Genomic DNA, 13675 nt, shown 5'->3' on the forward strand with positions numbered 1-13675 from the left:
TCAGTGTTCACTCAAGTGTGCATGCATTTGTGTGTGCGCTTGCGTGCATCATGTCCTTGTGTGTGTGTGTGTGTGCGCACAAACCAGATGCTGCTTTCCTGTTCAGATCCCATTATCAGATGGTTCTGTAACCTGATTATTCAGCAACTGCGCCTAATTCGTCAGCCTTGTACAGCGCTCGGCAAAAGTCTCCATTATCTGATGATATTTGGACAAATTGGTGAAATTTGAAATCAAAGGGCATATCGATGCACTGGATGACATGCATATAATGGCTGTGTTCCAAAACCTAGTGTGCTTCATAGGCAGCATCCTCATTAGTAACTGATTTGGAACGCTCTACATAGGCAGCAAAAAAAGCATGCAGGAATCTCGACTCTTTTGATTCCACTATGTCACTAACAACTTGCTACTATAATAAGCATAAAAATGTGAATGTTAGGTAATAATTTAATATAATTAATTGTATTAATACTTTTCAGTATTGAATAAATTATTTAATATTATAAATATTATGCTGCCTACCTTTTTGAACAGCCTTTATATGCATGTTTAGTTGATATGTCATTGGTCAGATAACGTTTTCGCCCATCTTTTGCATAAACAATGAGCGATAAAAGCAGATCCACGTAGAGGAAAATCTGATGCGGGGCAGCTTGATGCTGACAGATATGAGTGAGATGTTCTCAGGGTTTTCTGCTGTAAATCAGCAGGGTGGCACGTCTCGCAGCGCTGCAAGGCTTTTATGGCGCCCATAAAAACAGATGTGAAGGTATGTTTCCCACATACGTTAATGGATCGTCAGACAGTGTGTGCAAGTTTGCACACGCTCATCCCTTTATAATTAGATATGGTCACAAGATAACTCAACCTAGACACTGATGCTTCACATGTAAATGACTGCTGTAGGTGTCGTTCACAGCCTCTTCACATGGCAGTTTGGAGACCCTTCATATTTAAAAAGAAAAAGTGTTATAGAAATCTTTGCAATCTGCTGAAATCATTTGTCACGGGGTGTGCTTTAGGATCAGCTGCTGTGATGTAAATCTGATCGTGTGTACTAGAGTATTCTGATGAAATGTTGTTTTAGTCCGGTGTTTCAAGCTTTTGTGTGTGTGTCTTCACAGCCCAGAAGAGAGGAGTGTAACAATGTGAGACCAGAAGACTGGAATCCCAGAATTCCAGTGGGCATCTCTCCTGTGAGTGCACATATGGTACATTGTTTATGGAAAAGTGATGCATGACTTTGTCCTTGATTATAAACCTACATTTATATGTATACATCAATTACCAACATATCAGTTTAATGTATCTTTGCTGGAAAAAGTATGTGTATATGTATGTGTATACTAGTATGTGTATGTATATATATGTATATTTGTGTGTGTGTGTGTGTGTGTGTATATATATATATATATATATATATATATATATATATATATATATATATATATATATATATATAATCAACAAATCCTGAAAAATACCACAAAAATATGAAGCAGCACAACTGTTTTTAATATTGATCATTCTAAAAGCTGAAAATTCAGCTTTGCGTCACAGGATTAAATTACATTTTAGAATATATTACAATAGCAAACTATTATTTTAAACAGTAATAATATTTCACAATATTACTGTTTTTACTGTATTTTTTATCAAATAAATGGAGCCTTGATGAGCAGAAGAGACTTCTTTCAAAAGCATAAAAATTGTACTGACCCCAAACTTATGAACTGGTCTATGTGTGTGTATGTATATATATGTGTGTGTGTGTGTGTGTATATATATATATATATATATATATATATATATACACACACACACACACACACACATATATATACATACACACACAACAAATTCATGTTACAGGGTCCTATGTTACAGATGGAATCACAGAATCTGGTTATAAAGATGGAATTGACAGTATAACGCAGAATGACACTGAATTTTGAAAACTTTCAATGAATAAATCAAGTAGGGCTGTATACTTAATCAAACTGGACTAGCATGTGTCAATATTAAAGCTCAAAAACTGCTAATAAAATATATGCATGTCCTGCACGTCTCCATTTGGTCTATGTCCTACTTAATTTGTACTAATTTGTACTTAATTTGTGCCTATCAAATTACGTTAAAGTAACAAAGAATAATAATAAATAATAAATATATTCTTCCATATGATATTATATTACATTAATTTAGTGCTGTCAAAATTAGTGTGTTGCATGCACTTAATTTTTACAGTTTAACGCATTTAAAATATTTAACGCACTTAATGCATCCATTTCTTCTGCCATATTTAGGCTAGCGTTACATTATATGATCACGCTCTTATTCACACAAATGCTTTTAAACCATTCAAGCGCCACAAGACAATCGAGAATACGCTGTCTGTGAATGTCGTGTCATGTGACAGAAAGATGCGCGCCAGTATTGAGTTCTCTTTCACGCTTGAACAAACAATAACACACAGAATTATGCCAAAATGGCCATTTTGTGGAGTATCCTCATAAGAGCAGTCTTAAATGAGTTAAATAACATCTTAAATAAACTTAAAGAGTTGAAAATGAGATGTGCGTCAGATCCGTGTCATGTTCGGCAGCGGCAGCTCTTAAAGTGACAGCAGCCTAATAAACCAGTTACTGTGATGACTGTCATTAATGTTCATCAAAGAACAAACAGAGAAAATTGTAGCTTTAATAAGGCATTAATCTATATTTCATTTATAATTTATGCAATGAAGACTGTAAAGTGTTTGATAACTTTAAAATGTGAATGTGACATTTATTATAATGGGTTTATGTAAAGATTGTTTTAAGTTCACTTAAATTATAAGTTGTTTTTGTTTTTTTAAATCCTAATTCATAATGTCTATAATGTTCAAAAAAATTTTTTTTTTTATTTTTTATAGAGATGTCTGTACCAGTGATTTTGACCTTCATTCATAAAAAGATGAACAAATATTTAAAATATACTGTCTTTAAGCTGTTTCTACATTCATTTGGAGAGCAACTGTGAAATTATTACAATATAGAAATTTTAAAAAATGTTTTTGATCGCGATTAATTACAGAAAAAAATTGTGATTTTAATTACTTATTTTTTTAATCGATTGACAGCACTAATTATATTATATTATATTAATATTTATTTTATTTTATTACTTTTTTAACATAATTTGATAGGTACACTAAAAATGAAGTCTTTTTTCTTTCTTTTTTTCCAGGTCAAGCCCAGCCCTCTGACCTCCGAGTGGAATGGGAAATCCGAGAGCTGCGTGTTAAACATCAACTCCTCCATCTACGACGAGATCCAGCAGGAGATGAAGAGGGCCAAAGTGTCCCAGGCCATGTTCGCCAAGGTCGCCGCCTCAAAGAGCCAGGTACAGCCCAAACCTCGCGCGCACACACACTCCCACTCTGACTTTCACTAGCCTGTCATGCTTCAATCGCTCGTCTGGTTGACAAAACATTGTCAAACATTTTTGTGTACAGTCTAAAGAATGCCAAGATAGCAAGATAAAAGTGTAAAAGGAGAGCTTTGTTAAGCCTTGCGCTCGTCGGCAGGCAGGTAGCGCAGCGCCGTAATGGCTCGAGCCGCTTTATTGTGGGTTTGTGAACAGCAGACAGTGTTGCAACATAAAACAAATGTGTTTATATAATTCAGCTGTGCAACGACCACACCGTTATCTCACATAGCGAACAGCCTTCTGCTGAATACAGGCCTCTGTGAGAGACATTACCGTCTGTTTTAGCCTATTAAAACTAATTAAAGAAACGCAAGGCGAGCCCCATTATTAAAGGTTTCACATATCTATGTGCACACTTAAAGATTTTCACAATTACATCTGATGGGGGAGAAAACGCGAATAAAAGCCCTAAATTATCTGGAAATATCAGCAGGTTTTTGCTGATTGCACTGATTATGGTGCCAGATACTTTTGTTTCACCAAATTACAGTTTGATGCACAAACCACTGTTTTTGTCGAAGGGAGTTCAAAGCCGAGAAGGGTGGAGGAGAGAAAAGACAAACCAGGGCATTTATTCCAGTAAGATTCTCGTATAAAATGATCGTTTGAGAGAAAAGAGCCCCCTCTCTGTCTCTCTCTCCAGCCCTGCCTGAGCCTGTGTGCTCCATTCATGGCTGGTGTGAATGTGAATTGAGCAGCAGATAAGAACTGTGCTAATTACGCAGCTGAAAAAGGGGCCTGGGAGAGCACTTATCTCCGGCTCCATCTCGTAATGTGCGCTCCCCGGGCAGCTGGTCCCCCCCTCCTTCCCTTTCCCAGCCCCCTCCGCGGTGCCCACGGGGGCCGCCGACTGAATGTCCGGCCGGTGCCGAGTGCCGATGCCGAACGCGCCGGAATGATGCCGTTTGCGAGCAGCTGGGAAACTCTTTTTGGAATTGGGGTGTGTCGTTTAAAGATTCAAGGATTGGTATTGGCCGTAATTGGTGACCGTGCGATTTTGTTTAGTCGCATTTTGTGTGCTCTTCATGAATATAAGTGATCATTCTTCCTTGAAAATACTCGACAGGTTTGAAACTACATTTCCCATCATTCTCTGTGATTCAAACGAATGCTAAAAAACGATGCAACTAAGAGATTCGTTGAATAAAAAGGGAATTTTGACATGAGTCCAACTGATAAACTCACACTGTTTGATTGACAGCTCCAGCGATTGTAAAGGGAGCGTTCTTTGATCACTTTCTATATATAATTTAATCACCGTTTAAATAACACTGTTGATGCTGTTTCTTTGTAATTTAAGCAATTTTTTCTCAGAAATTGCTAGTAAATTTCACAAACAAAGTAAATCATGCACCGAGAACGCTGTGTCATGTGTAGGACACTGTGAAAGACGCAAGCGTAAAAATATCAGATACGGCCATTTAGAGCATGTTTACATAGAAAAACAAGAGGAAAGCAGTGCAGTGAAATGCAAAAATGCTGTTAATGTGCATTTTTATGCAACATAAGATTGTTGTCTGTCAGAATGTAGAAAATGCATTTTTTTTTTTTTAAATGCATTCAGTTTATTTTGATTGTTAAAGTCGAATTTGTGATTTCTGAGCTAAGTAGGAAGACAAATGTTCGTTGTTAGTTCATGTTATAGGGTTCTATATTTTCTGCAATGTGGAAACCGCAGACAGAGTCGCTGAATCTGGTTATAAAAATGTAATTTACAGTATAACACGGAATGTCACAGAATTTTGAAAAATTTTAAATCAAAAGTAGGGCTGTTTTCTTAATCAAATCATGATATGGACTAGTGTCTGTGAATATTAAAGCTATTAAAATATATGCATGTTCTGCATGTCTCCGTTTGGCCTACTACACATACTGAAGCACACGTGACACTCATCTGCCGTCTCGCTATATGAGGACATGAACACATGAACTTCATCTCCAGAGCTGCTCTGAGAGTCACTTCACCATTTCATTTGATAAAGCTATCATTACTGCTGCATAAAGCTCCACTTTTAGACATACACTCATGAATTTCCCCAGGCACTTCCCCTCAGGGGAATCCCCGCCGCCATTTTGAAGTGCGTTCAACTTTGTCAAATGGGCAAGGGAAGTTGGACAGACCCTCGATCCCTCAATTTTTGTCTACTCTATATGTATATTTCAGGCACAATGCAACATGATTATGACGTCACAGCAGATCGCACTTAATTTACCCCCACTCCACACAACTCACTTATTTTGACATTTAACTACATAATACTTGTAGCTACATTAAATTGACTGTTATAGTCCATTGTATTATCATTTTCATTAGTGTAATTTTTTTATATTTTCTCCAAAAGCATAAGCATACACATAGGCCTAACCAATAAATCCAAGTGATCATGGGCTTACGGCGTTCCATTTAAACGCATCGCAAGGGTTCCACCAGTAGTGGGCGCTTGCGCAACGTAAGCAATGATGTACATTCGAGTGAACGAGACGGAGGGAAGTTAGTGAAGGAAGGAAATAAAAAAATTGGACTTAAAATACACACTGTGGGCCCTATCATACACCTGGTGCAATGTGACGTCAGGCGCAACGCAAGTGTTTTTGGCTAGTTTCAGACCTACGCAGTTATCATCTTCACGTCCAGTGCCACGCTGTTTAAATAGCAAATGTACTCGCGCCCATCTGTTCGCCCATGGGTGTGCTGGTCTGAAAACGAGGTGTGTTCAGATGCATTGTTGGCGTGTTGCTATTTTGAGGAACTGAAAACGACTGTGCCATTGACCAACAAAAAACCTGGTCTAAAGTCAATGGTGCAGTATTTCTTTTGTTATTTAAAGGGCACGTTAGTAATATGTGCTTATAGGCGGGTGCACAACACTCTGCTTATTACACACACAAGGACACGCAGCAGCACACAAACATGCCAAATATTAAAAATAAAAGGATTACAATGTAAAAGATTATTATTGTGTACATAAATATCATAATGGATAGTCATTGCATGTATCAGAATTACTTACTTGCAGTAATGATGAATAAAATTGGCTAATTATTTGACCAATCGTGGCGATACACGCGTGTATTTAAACTGACTCGTCAGGTTGAGGGTGTCTATATTCCACGATGTAAATATCAATTCGCCATGGTGCAAGCGCAGCTGGCTTTTAAAGGGAATGGGAGATGAGAATCTGATTGGTTTATTGCACGTTACGCCCAAAACACACCCATGACTCATTAAGAGACTAGGTACAACCCTTTTGGACCATGCGCCTGGCGCGCCAACCATTTTTTCAGTCGTTAAACTAGCAAAAGTGGATTTGGACACGCCCTAAGTGCACCTGTGCCATGCGCAGATCGTTAAAATAGGGCCCAAAATCTCAAAGGTCATCACAACAACCTGCCAAAATAAAAGTTTGGTTTAATTTGATGAAATTATGACTACTTCTCAAATTAACAACAATAATAGTACAGTTACAATTCTCACTATTAACTACGACTTTTGCCTCAATAAACTCCTAATTTCTGCTTATTAATAGTTAGTAAGGTAGTTGTTATGTTTAGGTATTGGGTAGGATTATAAGATGTTGAATATAGTCATGCAGAATAAGGCATTTATGAGTACTAATAAACAGCCAATATCCTATAATATGCATGATAATAAGCAAATAGTGAGAATTGGACCCTAAACTAAAGTGTTACCAAACATTTTGAAGGAATATCACACAGTTTTTTGTTTTAATTTAAACAGTAAACCACTGTTGTGCAGCACTTTGTTTGCCAAAATATGATTTAATTACATTTTAATAGATTTAATTGTTAAAGTTTTATGCATTCATATGATTACCACTCTTTTTGATGATATATTAAATCATAAAACACAGAATTAATTCAAATGGAAGACGTCTAATGTCATCGAAAATGTCTAACGTCAGCTCAGGTCCATACAAATTTTAAATATCCATTATGATGAAACATAATGTTGAAATGAACAAACTAAGATTAAAAAAAAGATGCTTTTTCACTATTAATTCATGTTAGCTAATATAGTAAACAAATGGAACCTCTTTGCAAAGTGTGACCACCAACTGTGTTTGTTTGTGCCTGGCTGAAGGACCTCGGGGTCCTGGACGGCGTGTCCTGGGAGGCGTTTTGCCGTATGGTTATCTTCCGTGGCGTGTCGGATTAATTGGCGCAGACATCAGTGCAGGAATCCTCTGCCGTAGCGGAGGTAGACTGCAGCAGCACTAGCCGCAGCACACGCTGGAGATCTGGCACAGGATGCGGGTTTGGCTTCCGCAGCCACAGGGCTCCAGACTCGGCCCAGCTCTGCCCTCCATGAGAGCCGTGGTGGAGGGGGAGGCACAGCGCTCGTCCCCTGGGCTTTAAAAGCCGTAAACAGTAGTTTGAGGGGTTAAAGAGAACCGTCGGATGTGTGTGTGTGAGCGTGTGTACCTGCTTACTCATGTGGCTGCGTGTGTATGGCTGTGGTGCACATGAGTGTGTGTGCTGTTTACTGGGGGATGGGCACTGGATCGGAGCCATGCCGTCCCCCTCTCTGGGCACACATCCATACAGGACGTGAGTGCCAGGCTTTATCTATTTGGTGGCACTTTCATATTCCGAGTAGCATTTCAATTAATTTCTCCTCCTGCACCACAGAAAAACCACCGTTTTGCAGCTGAAAAAGACGGGCATAAACTGTATGTACGAAATCCTGACATGTTGGAGGTGAACGCAAGCTTCGTGGTGAAATCGCAGTTTGTTGTCTAAATGTAATTTTTATTTGACGTATGATTCGCATATTACGAACCAGAGTTAAAGATTGTTCAAAATCGCTTTTTTTTTGCATGATCTAATGCATTTCTGAGGATATCTACACTATTGTTGAAAAGTTTTGGGGTTGGTAAGATTTTTTAATTTATTCAAAAATACAGAAAAATTGTGATATATTATTACAATTCAAAACAGCTGTTTTCTATGTGAATATATAGTAAACTGTAATTTATTCCTGTGATCAAAAGCTGGATTTTCAGCATCATTACTCCAGTCTTCAGTGTCACATGATCCTTCAGAAATCATTCTAATATGCTAATATAAAAAAATAAATAAAAATCTTACTGACCCCAAACTTTTGATTGGTAGTGTAAGATGGAGAAAGTTAATTTAAGCTTGATGAATTCAAATATGTAATACACAATTTGGAATAACGTGCATTGATGAATCATTCACAATAAGATGAGTGTTACGTAAATGAAGGCAGTTTTGGTTTCATGTTGACTTGAATACGCAGATTTAGAGGTTTGTTAAAATCCCTAACTCTGACTCTGAGCAATAGTAAGAGTGACGTATGACTTAGCAAACAGCGCTAATACAGACATGACAGCGCTGAACTGGCATTCAGAGAGCTCTGCTGAGGCTGAGAGAATAGAGAGAAGAAGGGCATTATGGGAGTTGTGCTGACACCCTCTGATGGTGAATACAATCGCGGCCCCTGTTGTCAGATGACAAGCCCTTTAGAACCCGGAGCCATTCCCTTAGACTGACCTGTCTCTCTCTGTGTCTCTCTCTCTCCTGGAAGAGGCTGTGGTAATTAGCAGGGCTCTAATGAGACAGAATGTCAGTGATCTGCCGCAGTACAGGGGGGCAGGCGATAGGCCGGTGTGTGTATGAAGGGGGGTAGAGGAGGCTGTGCCATCTGTCACTGAGCGCCTGGCTCGCTGCTCTCTAGGGGGGCAACAGTGGGTCGGGAAAAAGTGAGAGAGAGAGAGATATTAAACTGTGCAGGATAGATGGTGTATATCAATACAAGTTTGTAATTGTAATTTCAGCTGGTGGTTGACCGATATATATCGTCCATTTACAGATATTTGCCTCATTGGTACAGTATGTCCCCCTTATGCCATTTTCACTCCCCCAGCATTTATTAAACACTCTAATGATGACATTTTCCTGATTTTTATTTTTTTATTTTTTTTAATATATATATATATATAGTAGTCAGCATTTGAAGTGGATCAAAAAAGTTCATCAGAGTTGTCCTAAGAACTAAGTTGTCCTATAAGAAGGTTTTAGGACAACTTTGATGAAAGATTTTGATCCACTTCAAATGTTGACTACTGTATATATATATATATATATATATATATATATATATATATATATATATATAATATTATATTGAGTATTTTTAGCAATATAAAATTGCTAAATTAATTAAAATAAATTGAATTAAAATATATTAAAAAGATATTTAATTTAAACATTATAAAATGTCTTATTAAAATTTCTTATTTTATTTATTTATTTATTTATGTGTTTGTTTCATTAATTGATTTATTATTCTTCCATTTCCTGATTTCAAATTAAATATATTTATTTATTTAAAAAAACATCAGCATTGGGCACTGTCTTGTCAATGGATAATATTTAGAAATTCAATAAAAATTCTAAAATTAGCATGTATGCAATTTTAGCAGAGAATTTTACATTTTATTGGCTACAACTTGTATTTTGCATAAGTTTTTTTTGTTTACACACACACACACACACACACACACATATATATATATATATATATATAATATATATATCACATTTTTTAGGAAGCTACATTCATTTGAAATATTAAGCTAATAATAGACCAATTTATCAACCAGGCTTATTAATCGCTCACATTTTTTGTATATAACCACTTGTTTTTCAAAAAAAAAAAAAAAAAAAAACATTTTATGTTTTCAACTTTTTTTATTGAATTTTGATTTAAATATTATGTAAAATAAGTGGTCATTTAATTTTTATTAAATGTTTTATTATTTATTTGATTAATTTGATTGTACTGGTCAAACCTGCGGTTTGATTGACAGCATCAGTCTTTCTCTTCCTGGAAAACGACTGACAACATTGATGACATCATCTTGCACTCAGAGGTGTTGTTCAGGTTTCTGCCTAGTAAAATGAGACTGAGATTTTCCCTGCCCCTGAAATCACCTGCCAATCATAGTTCAATCTGTGATGTAAACTGAAGAATATGGACCCGTTTCACATTTCCGGGCTTCTTAGAAACAGTATAGGCGTCATAGAAATGATTTTGTTCCTGTTTGCTCCAACAGCATTAAGACAAAATCCATGATAGCGTTTTCCCAAAAGGGGGAAAAAATAGAGAGAGGGAGGGCAGATCTAAATGTATCAACTGCATTTACTTTCATTAAGGCACGAGAACCCAAAGCCGGATGCAAATGAAATTACGCTCCTATAGGGAAGATCGGTCCTCCCTCTTCCTATTCCCCCATAATTTTACACGGAATATATATTTTTCATTATTGTGCTTCATTTTGAAGAGTTGTTTGTTTACGGTTATAAATTCGCTGTCTCCCAGGGGCGTGAGCGAGGCAGATGGGAGCGGCGGGCCTCGGAGAGCGGAAATAGGGCCATGACTGTTTATTAATTGATTTATTTATTTATCTGGCTGCCTGGTTATTAGGTTGCCTGGGAAACAGCTGCAGTTCCCCTGTATTATTAAAGACACAATATTCGTGAACCAGAGACCCAGATGTCTGGGAAATTAATTTCGCGTCTGATTTATCACAGCGCTCTCTTCCAAACTAACCTTTTTCCTTGTCGTTTAACGCTTCTTGTTCCTGTTGCGGTGACCAGCATCTTGTCTTTCTCTTGCTTGTTCTCCATCTGCGCTCTCTCTCTCTCTCTCTCTCTCCGTCTCTGTCTCTGCATGTAAGGTAGTATTAGAGGTGGCCCGGTTTCTCGCGTTCTCCTCTGTCAGACCACACAGGGCTTGTTCTGAGGCCCATTCTCGCTAATCTGATCAGGCAGGCAAATACGCCGGGAAAAGCGGCTTTAATGATCCCCCTAATTACCTCAAGTCAATACCAACTGTATTATTAGACTCCGGGAAAATATTCCATTAGGGTCCCCCCCGTGGGACTCCCCGCACGTAGCGATGTCACGCGCCGCGCGCCCCCATGCTTGTAATTAATTTTATTTACACACGCAGGAATGCACAAGGTCGCACCTGCAGCCCGGAGCCGCCTCGCCCGGCCCCCGACTCGCCCGCTTAATCAGATCTGTCATAATTACCATTCTGCATGCTTCTGACACACGCTGCGAAATATTTCAATTTAACTGCAGCCAATGGCTGCGGCAGACGCGCTCGCCCACGGCGTACAGAGGCGGACCGGACCTGCTCTCCTGTTTCTTTTCTCTCTCACTTCTTGTGTTCTGCATCGTTTTGGACATTAGTGATAAATCAGACAGATAAGTTGTCCCATATATGTCCGTTTGTTCCATTTGGCATCTTTTACTCACTCTTGTGTTCAGGGCCGTAACCACCATAGACATGGAGAGGGGAAAAGCCCCCTTTTATAATTAGAAATAGCCAAATTGTCCCCCCGAATATTTGATATTCCTGATGCTGCTCTGTTTTATGCTCCGCTCTGTTTGATGTTAGGATGACAAAAAGTTTTAAAAGTTTTTTTGTTGTTGTTGTTGTTGCTGGGTCTGCTTACAGCGCTCGTCAATGTCAAAATGATTGAGATGGCCAATCAGATCAAAGAAGGCGGGGCTCACTGTTCACTGAAGACGAGCGTGAATTCCAACACGATGCTTTAGTTTTAATAGTGAAAGAGTGTGTGAGTAGTGAAAGTAGCATAACATTTAAATTCTGTTTTACAATAGAAATGACAGTAATATCCAGTGATGCAAATTGCTCGACTTTTTTTAAATTAAATTTCGACGTTTTTAAGTTATTTATGCAATGTACATGATTCATATGAGGAGACAAGAGTCTTCTTGTGTTTTTGACATGCACACATTCATTCTCATTTGCTTGTCTAATATTTTAAAATAGTTGCAAATAGTTACTTCACAACCACAATTAGACCTAGAACTTTTACCGTTCTTGTTTCTTTTTCTTTTTTTCCCTCAAGTCCCATTTAATCCTTAAATTATTTAATTCCCTTAAATTAAAATAACAATGGGGACAGCTTGTGAACTTCATACATATATATATATATATATATATATATATATATATATATATATATATATATATATATATATAATATGACCCTGGACCACAAAAGCACAAAAATAAGGGTCAATTTTTCAATTTTTTTTAAATTGAGGTTTATGCATCATCTGAAAGCTGAATAAATAATCTTTCCACTGATGTATGGTTTGTTAGGACAGGACAATATTTTGCAGAGAAACAACTATTTGAAAATCTGGAATCTGAGGGTGCAAAAAAATCAAAATATTCAGAAAATCGCCGTTAAAGTTGTCCAAATGAAGTCCTTAGCAATGCATTTCCACTCATAAAAATACATTTTTGATATATTTACTGATAGGAAATTTACAAAATATCTTCATAGAACATGATCTTTACTTAATATCCTAATGATTTTTGGCATAAAAGAAAAGTCGATAATTTTGACCCATACAATGTATTGTTGGCTATTGCTACAAGTATACCTGTGCGTTTTCCACGTTAATTTCTGCGATTAATATTTTCTGTTTAACGTGTTAATGCAATTAACACAACATCCATTTTTCGTGGCATTCTTTGGCTAGCGTTATGATCACGCTATATGGTTTCGCTCACCAGCTCTACGAAGCGAGAGAGAGCGGTCGACCGAGGATGGTCCGGATGTGGGCCTATCCTATGATCCGCCAATCATTCATTCAAGTGCTTTTAAACTATTCAAGCGCAATAAGACGCAGAAGAGAACTCAGTTCGGCTGTCTGATCGCGCACACCCGAAACGTGCGCACAGAAAGCCGCTTCTCAGACGGCGCATCAAAATGCGGGTTTTTGGCAAGTAGCCTTGTTTTAAATGATGTAAAAGGTCTTAAATGACTGTAAAGAGTTGGGAGAAAATCAGTTGCGTTTCAGGTCATGTGCGTCAGATCTTAAAGTGACAGCAGCCTAATAAACCTGCTGCTGTCTGTCATTTAATGTTAATCAAATAACAAAAGACAAAGATAAAATCACTCAGTGCTCTCAACTGAATAACTTTTGTAGGTTTAATAAGGATTAATCTATATTTAATTTATTATACTATGTTAACAGCTATAATTACTCATTTTATCCCTAGAAATTGAGAAAAAATCTTTCGGTTGCAGTATTGGCATCAGTGAAACTGACCTTCATTCACAGTGTTTAGTAAAAAGATTCAATGTGAAATTATGTATTACAATAT

General features: G+C 37.5%; 1 protein-coding gene across 7 annotated transcripts in view; it reads left to right on the plus strand.

The window, feature by feature from the left end:
• The window catches only part of LOC127497434 (DNA-binding protein SATB1), a 72935-nt gene that overhangs the window by 40146 nt on the left and 19114 nt on the right, over positions 1–13675 (plus strand). For all 7 annotated transcript variants that reach the window (XR_007925543.1, XM_051865889.1, XM_051865887.1 and 4 more), the window contains 2 exons: positions 1128–1199; positions 3232–3387. Coding sequence is in view for 6 of the 7 variants with exons in the window: in XM_051865889.1 (XP_051721849.1) it covers positions 1128–1199; positions 3232–3387 (228 nt within the window). In the remaining variant the exon portion in view is untranslated. The remainder of the gene's footprint in view (positions 1–1127; positions 1200–3231; positions 3388–13675) is intronic.

The sequence above is a fragment of the Ctenopharyngodon idella genome, chromosome 16 (assembly GCF_019924925.1).
Source record: "Ctenopharyngodon idella isolate HZGC_01 chromosome 16, HZGC01, whole genome shotgun sequence".
NCBI lineage: Eukaryota > Metazoa > Chordata > Actinopteri > Cypriniformes > Xenocyprididae > Ctenopharyngodon > Ctenopharyngodon idella.